The sequence below is a fragment of the Patiria miniata genome, unplaced genomic scaffold (genome assembly GCF_015706575.1).
Source record: "Patiria miniata isolate m_02_andy unplaced genomic scaffold, ASM1570657v1 HiC_scaffold_24, whole genome shotgun sequence".
Taxonomy (NCBI): domain Eukaryota; kingdom Metazoa; phylum Echinodermata; class Asteroidea; order Valvatida; family Asterinidae; genus Patiria; species Patiria miniata.
This window is the reverse complement of record NW_024037063.1, coordinates 15,484,221-15,493,303: the sequence shown is the minus strand read 5'-3', so window position 1 is coordinate 15,493,303 and position 9,083 is coordinate 15,484,221. Positions and strand designations below refer to the sequence as shown.

The following is a 9,083-nucleotide window of genomic DNA, read 5'->3' as shown; positions in this document are numbered from 1 at the left end:
AAAGCGGCATTTAATCGGTGATGGACTTTCGAGATCGGTGATGGTCTTTCGCGATCGGTGATCAAAGCTGCGATGACCAGTCGTTGAGTGAAAGTCCATCACCGATCGTGAATATGCATCACCAGTAAAAGTCCATCACCGATTGCGAAAGTCCATCACCGATCGTGAATATGCATCACCAGTAAAAGTCCATCACCGATCGCGAAAGTCCATCACCAATAAAAGTCCATCACCGATCGCGAAAGTCCATCACCGATCGTGAATATGCATCACCAGTAAAAGTCCGTCACCGATCGCGAAAGTCCATCACCGATCGTGAATATGCATCACCAGTAAAAGTCCATCACCGATCGCGAAAGTCCATCACCGATCGTGAATATGCATCACCAGTAAAAGTCCATCACCGATCGCGAAAGTCCCTCACCGATCGTGAATATGCATCACCGATTGCAAAAGTCCATCACCGATTCGATGATCACATTTAATGCCTCTTTGGCGTTCCATAGGGGAGAGACCATAGACATAAAGAACCTAGGTTCTTTATGTCTATGGGAGAGACCGTCTAACTTGCACAGCGCCCGCAAGAGACCTCTTGATCACAGCGCGCGATATGTACTGGCAGTACTGCATGTACTGTATAGTCCTAGCGGCGAGAAACAGCTGAAGGACGGTCTTGAGCTTGTTGGAGAGGCCAAAATATTTAGCATTTGATGAGTCCAGTACGCTAGGAAAATGGCCGATATCAACCCATCGCCTACACCGGAAAGGGCAATTTACGGTTTTGTTCTGTACCTCAGCTCCATCTTCGGGTTTGGTAAATATTATTTGGAAATCAAATTAGGTTTTGCCCTTCACCCATTGCCCTTCATCTCCATCTTTAGCTTGAGTAACTCCAGCTGACATGTTCCATATTCATTCACATGTGAATGAATATGGAACATGTCAGCTGGAGTTACTCAAGCTACTCCATCTCCATTGTTTAAGTCAGCAAAATATCCTGCCGGATACATCAACGCTAACTTGCGCACTGCGTGTGAAAATAGACTACTGGTGCCTATTACTGATAATGTCCCTTGAATTCAGCTAGTGTTACGCTGTTCACAGCAGCCGAGGAGAGTGAGTTCCAGTGTTTAACAGTTGATACGAAGAATGAATCTTTGAAGGCCCTAGGCTAGCTTTGTGACTGAGTTGAACAAATTTTTGTTTTTTTCCCCTTGTATCTCTGGTATTACTATTAGTGTTAGGCTGAACATAGTTGTGAAGTGGAATGTCGACCAACCCATTTTTCATCTTGTAGAGCATACATAATTTCTGTTGATTTCTTCTGTTCTGTAGTGTGTCCCATCCCAAGTCATCCAGAAGTTTAGTAACAGTTCCCGTATCCCTTTGGTAGTTTCCTGTGCAAAATCTAGCTGCTTGACATTGAACTCTTTCAAGTGAGTTAATGTTCTGCTTTGTTGAGGGGTCCCATGCAGATGCAGCATATTCTAAGAGTGGTCTCACTTCACCGACGTTTAAACACTGTAGTGTAGGCCCTATAGTGCTATACTCAGTGTGTTACCTCCTAAGTGAAAGTTGGAAAAAAAAAATTGAGTAGGCCTATACAGTGTTTAAACGTCGGTGAAGGGAAAAACCTAATTTGATTTATATCACCCCCACGCAAAAATATTATTTGTAAAGTTACATTCGCAAGAATCGCAATAGGCCTAGTCCAAATATTTGGGACTCTCTAGTACAGTCGTTTTCCAAGTTCGGATAGCAAAACTCATTCAGGCTGCTTTCAGCTTAACTACTCCACGAATTCAAGTGAGATTGGTTCATTAGTTTACCTTGAGTGATGGAGATAATACATAATAATTTTCAAAATTTAAGCTCTTTTTATTTTGACTTTCTGACGTCAAAAGTACCGATGTCACTTTTCCTAGTTCCGGATCAGTTCAATCAGTTCCGAATTGATCAAAAACTACTTTGCGCAAAAAAAAATCAGAGAAAATCGATTTGGCATACTTTGGTGATGAGTACTCAGTATGTACCCCTAGAACTGATCCGCGGAGTGGAGCCCTATAGACGGCTTACCCCGCAAAATTGTTTGCTTCTACAAAACACTAACTAAGTACAAAAACGTCCATCAAAACACAGCCATTTCCCTCTCCGTACTATACCTCTTGACATACGTAAATTGCACCCAACAAAGATCGGTGTGGCTAACAATTTAATTTATCTGACACCACACTAAAATTGTCTTTTTAAATCTTTGATTTCTAGTATAAATACTGCCTGAAAGTCAAAGAAAACTCACCAAAATTGAGAGGGAAACATGCTTGTTTAACTGATGCCATTTAAATTTGAAACTTGTGTGCAATTTGAAGGAAAATTTGATCAGTGAAATTCTATTTTGCGAGAGAGACTTTTTTCGTGGGAGCGGCCCTTTTGTTTCAACACTTTGTCTGTGATCTGTTTTTATTCCTTGTTTGCGCGAGTGTTCGTTTTATGTAGTTTTTTGTTGTGAGATTTGGACAGAGAATGAAATGTGGCTTTCTGATGGTACCAAATTGGCGATTTTGGTGCATTTTCAAGATAAGAAAATGGACTTTGAATGAAAAATTGTGAATCAAAAATAGATTTTTTGGGTTCATGAAACTTGAGCTCTTCTTTAGAAAAACCTGATGAAAAAGGAGGCCCTTTTTTCCCCAATATGGCCGCCCGACCCATTTGCAAAAATGACCGGCCGTGCTATTTTTCAAGATGGCCGCCAGTTTTTTTAAAAAAATGGCCGCCACTTGGACTAAGGAAATGACGTACCAGATTTATATGGGCTAGATGCAACAGACAAAGAGGCTAAAATGATGTCACTGTTTAAAAGTTATCAATTTTTTTCGTTTTTTTTCTTCTTCTTAATTTAAGAAAAAAGGAGGCGGCCTCCAGAAAGTAAGCGGGGGACACACTAAACATGTTTTTTAAAATTTGGCCTAAAGAAACGTTGTTAAGGTTCTTGCATACTGAACTTATACTAATTTGAGTATATTTGAATTTTCCTTGACAGCACTCTATTGTGTATGGGCATTTGTACCTGAGAAATGGCTTCATAGCATTGGACTCACGTATTGGCCTCAGAAGTAAGTCCTTCTGTATACATAGGCATGACTGGATTTTACATTCAAAACAGGACAAGATCGAAATATTATGTAAATTTCAACAGAAGACTTTCAACATCGCTTAAAATTCTGCAATTTAATATTTGTGAACAGTTGTGAGTCACATCAAAGGTTGAGATAATTAGACCTGAGTTAGTCCCAGATGTGACTTTTGAAGCCTTTGTGAATTGGGGGATTCAGATTTAATTTTGTTGTTTTGACTTGTCGATCCAAGGTATTTATGAATGGGAATAAACATGTGCTCGGGCCATTATCAGTGTCCAGGCCCCAAGCCAATGTAAACGTAGTGACATGTACATAAAACCAGCTAAACACCTGACGTTTATTCCCTTATTAAATAATAGACTGAGAAGATTGATATTCCCTGCTGAATATAATATGAGTACTACCGGTAGTAGGGTCATCCCACCGGGTTGGGGAACAATGTGTGACATATGACCATATTATGAGAAGCATGAATGCCTTGCTAGCAGTTGCTCTACATAATTTTTGTTGTTGGGTATTTCACTACTGCAGAAAGTTTCAAATCATTTCAATGCATTTTGACATATGACAAATATGACATGTGTACCTTTTTTAACATTTCTGTGAAACATTGTATCCCAAATTCACTTTACGTACTTCTTACTATACATGCAACACAATAAGAAAAGCTTTTGTTTTGGTAGTCAGGTATCAAATGGAGCAGAAATGATAGCTTGATTGTGGGCGTAACATTAACACGGTGTCAAACCCAAGTGTCACACTTCCATTGAGTAATTTTGACACCGTTACATCCGCACTTGACTGTTAATGACACATTTTTGACTTTGTCCCTCTTGATGTTGCAGGTACTGGGCTCTGGCTATTCCAACCTACATCAGCGTTGGCTTTGTATTTGTTCTGGTTTTCTTTGTAGCATTCAACCTTATCAATGCCCCATCACTGGATTCAGTTAAAACTGTCACAGGTAGGCATGTATTTTCTTCCACCATGATATACCTGAGATTTTGTCCACAAAAAGTGAGCCTAAGATGTACAGGGTGAGTTAAAAAAAACAAAAAAAAAACGCAACCCAACCCCCCAAAAATATATTTCATATTAAAAAAAAAATATGCAGCACCAAAACTAATGACTGGAGAACCAATTTCATAAGCTACTTTTGGATGAAAACAATTATTGAAATTGCTCCATCCGTTCAAAGAATTTCACCATTTAAACAGAAACCTTAATTAATTAACACTGCTTTCGTCCATTGCGATTCCAAGAATTGTCGACACAATTGTCTTCAAACATCACCAGTGATGAAACCTCAGTTTAAAAGTTACAAATATTCAACAGAGTCCTTTTGAAGGCCTGTCTTAAAAAAAGGTGGATTTTGTAAATCATATTGTTTGCCTAAGCAGGGTTGTTAATAAACATATTGTACAGTTCTTAACAGTTTTTGGAACAAGTATTCTGTGTCATTTTCTTTGTTGTTCCAAACAGTCAGAATTAATACACAAAAAAATTGTTGTTGTTTTTGGACGAAACAGGTTTTAGGGTCATTGCATTTAAATGGTGATACTGTTTGAATGAAATGAGCAATTTCAGAGTTTTGTTCATCCAAAAGTAGTTTCTGAAATTTGCTTTTCAGTTTTTGGTGCCATATTTTTTTTTTAAATATGAAATATTGGCCATTAATTAAATAAATTAAATATCCCCTTAAAATATTAGGAAACATTGTGTTGTAGTGTTTTGGGGTAGTCACTTAGAAAGGCCTGTATCCTTTCATGCAAGGCTGAATATCAGTGAACCTTTTTTGACTGTGGTCAATACCCAGACCGAATGTTGGCAGAAGAAAATAATAACTGGTAACCTTTCCCGTTGTGGGTGACCCAAACTTATCCAAAGGCACGTATTTGTTTAACTCGCCCTGCACATCTTGCAAAACTACATGTACATCAACTCATGATAAACTTACTGCAGTATTACTTGAGCCAATACTCAATTGGCATCATTCAATTCAGCCATCTACATGTATACAAGTGCAATTGCATTTTTTTCTTCTAATTTAAGTTTGGAGCGACCGCCCTACTTAAAATTTAAAAAAATGAGAACCACAGATATATAATGGGATGCCCTTAAAATAAATGCAACAGTGACAAGTATAGGTTGAAACTCACTAATGTCAGTAATTCACAACGTTAAACCACGTGTTTATTGTTGTGATGTCCACCTACCTGTGTCCAAAGGCATCGACGTTTCAGTTGTTTAGACAATTTATTGGGGGGGGGGCCTTACACGTTTTGTATTGCTTAAAATGGTAGTTTAAGCAATTACTGTATCGGTAATACAAAAATACTGTGGGAACATTTCAAAACAATTTTCAAGAAGGCAGATATGTATAATTGCAATTGCATTTGCAATCGAACGAACAATACGTCCTGATGACTGACACCCCTGTAAATCTGTAAATGTTCTCTTAATATGTAACTTATGCTGGGTACTTTGTGATAAACAAGTTTTATTTATAAGAGGGGGTTTGTAAATATTTCTTCAAAAGGTGAAAGGGCTATAAAGTGGATTATTATTTTGTTATGACTTGACCCAATCAGTATGTACATTATACTATTCCTGCATTGTTTACATTGATCTTGAACTCTGTTACTGTCCTCAGATGCTCAGACCAGGCCTGTTGACCCTGATACCACCCTGCAACCCAGCGCTGCCCCAACAGTCACTGACATACCAATCAGTGAAGTCAACCGACGCCTCTATCTCAACACATGACAGTAGTGTACAATATTATCTTTACATGTTGCTTGTTGACCAGGAAATGAAATGAAGATTTCATTCAAATTTTATTCTGACAACATAACTTATAGTTAATTTATTGACATTTTATTCTTGGAAACTGATTCCAAAATAGACCCAAGACATAATGACGTCACACTTTGTTTACATGTGCGCTTTCCCATGGGAGCCAGATGGGACAATTGCAGGAAAGCGAACATGCAAACAAAGCATAACGTCATTATGTTTTGGGTCTATTCAATAAGTGAAATGTAAACGAATTCTTCTGAGTTTGTCATTAGTACTTTGGCCTGCGTGCTGTTTCACTTAATCCAGTTGAGAGCAGTGTTGCAGTCAAGTCCATGACGAGTCCCTACAGGTCCGTCACATTCCCATCATCAGTCCTTCAGTCTCGAGTGACGTCTCTAGCTTTTCAGATGAACTGCTACAAGAGCATTCCTTTGTTACTGTTAATGGTTCATCCTGTTACTTGTGCAAAGACTTGTGAAAAGGATCTCTTGTCCTAACCTCCTAGTGACCTGGAATGTTAATTTCACATGTATGTGATATTCTGTATCATGTCTAAAATTCACTTTTCTTTGTGATTGTGTGATGTTGGACTAGTTTTTTGCCAATCTAAGAGTGCTTTTGATACACTGAATGTCAAGGATTCAGTCACCCAGATCTCATGCTGTGCCGGATGTGAGGTACATAGAACTTATAAGCACTGCAGTCCATGGAGGCAACTTGCAAGTGGATGTGTTGCATGTCAAGCTATGAGCACTGTCTTGTGCTATTCTGATGCACGGTCATCTAGGTATTTAAAGCAAGAGTTTTCAGTCAGGTCTAGATGTTGCTGCTCATGCTGTTTGGTTTTGCATATTTTCTAGGAAGCAAGGCAGACTAGAGGCTTAGTCTGGTGCCATTTTGAATCTGTACTAAGAAGACACTTTTTGACAAAAGACTCTGAGCAGAGCAGTGTTGGGGAACCTGGGCCAATCTGTGGCCCTCACACATCCATTCTAGCCAAACACGTTATGACTGAATGTTTTGCCTGGTGTCCATGATCAATGAATGGGAGGTTTGTGGTAACACCACATGAACCATAAATATATATCTTTTTTACCCCTCAGCCGAGAGGCTCGAGGGGTATTGTCATCGCCTAGGGCGTCCGTCCGTCCGTATGTCCGTTCTGACCATACCCCCCTTGTGGGGTGATGTTCCTTTCAGGACACATCACCCCACTATTTTCACAATAGAAAAACACACCCCAGAAGGGAATCTTTAGAAAAAGGGATAATGGGAACACAATGCTATCACCCCACAATTCCGTCTGGCTAGACCGTCCGTCCGTCCATCCAGGCAGCTTAGTTTCCGGATGATAACTTGAGTTAGAAATGTTTTGGGGGGTTGTAACTTCGGTAGGGGGTTGCCCTTAGGGGTAGGCAAGTTGGGATTGGTTTTGAGGTCACTTTGGTAGGGGGTTGCCCTTGGGAGTAGGCAAGTTGGGATTGGTTTTGAGGTCACTTTGGTAGGGGGTTGCCCTTGGGAGTAGGCAAGTTGGGATTGGTTTTGGGGTCAAAGGTCCAGGTCACCGTGGTGAGTTCAAGGTACATGTAAATGGTTTCCGGATGATAACTTGAGTTAGAAATATTAAAGCTACAGTCCATCATTTGTAATTTGTGCATTTTATTTGTTTGAAGCAACAAAAGAGTTCAAAATATAATGAAGGATACTGAGCAACTAACCTGATGAAGTTTCAGCTAAGCTTCAGCTGTACATTCCGAGAAAAACAGCATTCTAAGATCTCAATTTCAAATCAAAAGTTACTGAATCATGTTTTGAATTGTTTTGAATTGCAGCTATACGCGACGTCGCGCACTGATCCGACGAATTACAACAACCGCGTGCGCGTGTGCGTCGTTCCAATACTTGTGCGCGCTGCGCTGAATAACAAAACGAACTACTAATTTAAATTTTCCTACGGTGCTTCTTAAGAATCACCGTTGGAAATGCCTTCTTTCGTTGATTACTTCAAAATGACAGCTTCCCAGAAAAAATAATTTCACAGGGAGTTTAGTTCCCTTACTGTCTTTCAACCAAGTTTGTTTTTCAACAATAATTACGCCAGTTACTTTTCGGATGGCTGCAAATGATGGACTATAGCTTTAAACTTTACTGTCTAACTTTGGTAGGGGGTGGCTCTTGGGAGTAGGCAAGTTGGGATTGGTTTTGGGGCCAAAAGGTCAAGGTCACCATGGTGAGTTAAAGGTAAATGGTTTCCGGATGATAACTTGAGTTAGAAATGAGATTTTGCTGTCTAACTTTGGTAGGGGGTTGCCCTTGGGAGTAGGCAAATTGAGATTGGTTTAGGGTCAAAGTCTCCGTGGCGAGTTAAAGGTAAATGGTTCCCAGATAACTTGAGTTAGAAATCACATTTTGCTGTCTAACTTCGGTAGGGGGTTGGTTTGGGGGTGAAAAGGTCAAGGTCACCATGGCGAGTTAAATGTAAATGGTTTCCGGATGATAAGTTGAGTTGGAAATGAGATTTTGGTGTCTGACTTAGGTAGGGGGTTGCCCTTGGGTACAGGCAAGTTGGGAGTGGTTTTGGGGTCAAAGGTCAAGGTTACCGTGGTGAGTTACAGGTAATTGGTTTCCGGATGATAATTTGAGTTAGAAATAAAAATGTTGGTGTCTAATTTCGGTAGGGGGTTTCCCATTGGTACAGGCATGCTGTGACTGGTTCTGGGGTCAAAGGTCAAGGTCACCATGTTCAGTTAAAGGTTAATGGTTTTTGGATGATAACTTGACTCTGGCTGAGGGGTTTTAACAGCAACGCTGTTATTTTTAATTGTATGGTTCTGAGAAGAACCAGTTGGTTTCTTGATGTTTTGAACAGTACGCTCTGTCCGACATCAGGAGACTCCTGATAACGAACAGAGCATACTGTTTTGTATTTAATACCACATGTCGAGTTAAACCAACTGGTTCTTCTCACAACCACATAACTCACAAGACATATCATTCACGTGGTATTACTGCATTGTACTTAAGATTGTCAACTCTCAAACCCCAACAAAGATGGTATCCATTGTTTGTATATACAATGTAACACTTAGATGCCTTATACTGTATGTTACAGCTGTGCAATAAATGATTCTTTGAGAACAAAAC

At 39.7% G+C, this 9,083-nt stretch overlaps 1 protein-coding gene across 1 annotated transcript; it reads left to right on the top strand.

The window, feature by feature from the left end:
• The first annotated feature begins 519 nt into the window (after nt 1-519).
• On the top strand, nt 520-6,925 carry LOC119732470 (phosphatidylinositol N-acetylglucosaminyltransferase subunit P-like). Its single transcript, XM_038205994.1, has 4 exons — nt 520-814; nt 3,044-3,116; nt 3,986-4,104; nt 5,794-6,925. The coding sequence occupies exons 1-4, from the start codon at nt 733-735 to the stop codon at nt 5,904-5,906; spliced, it is 387 nt and encodes a 128-aa protein (XP_038061922.1). The 5' UTR covers nt 520-732; the 3' UTR covers nt 5,907-6,925.
• Nucleotides 6,926-9,083: the final 2,158 nt, after the last annotated feature.

What these genes read in the sequence shown, in the direction of transcription:
- LOC119732470 (XM_038205994.1), top strand. Translation starts at nt 733, where the DNA reads ATGGCCGATATCAACCCATCGCCTACACCGGAAAGGGCAATTTACGGT. An exon ending in CAGCTCCATCTTCGGGTTTG is followed by an intron (nt 815 to 3,043) that starts GTAAATATTATT and finishes TTTCCTTGACAG; the next exon opens with CACTCTATTGTGTATGGGCA. An exon ending in CTCACGTATTGGCCTCAGAA is followed by an intron (nt 3,117 to 3,985) that starts GTAAGTCCTTCT and finishes TTGATGTTGCAG; the next exon opens with GTACTGGGCTCTGGCTATTC.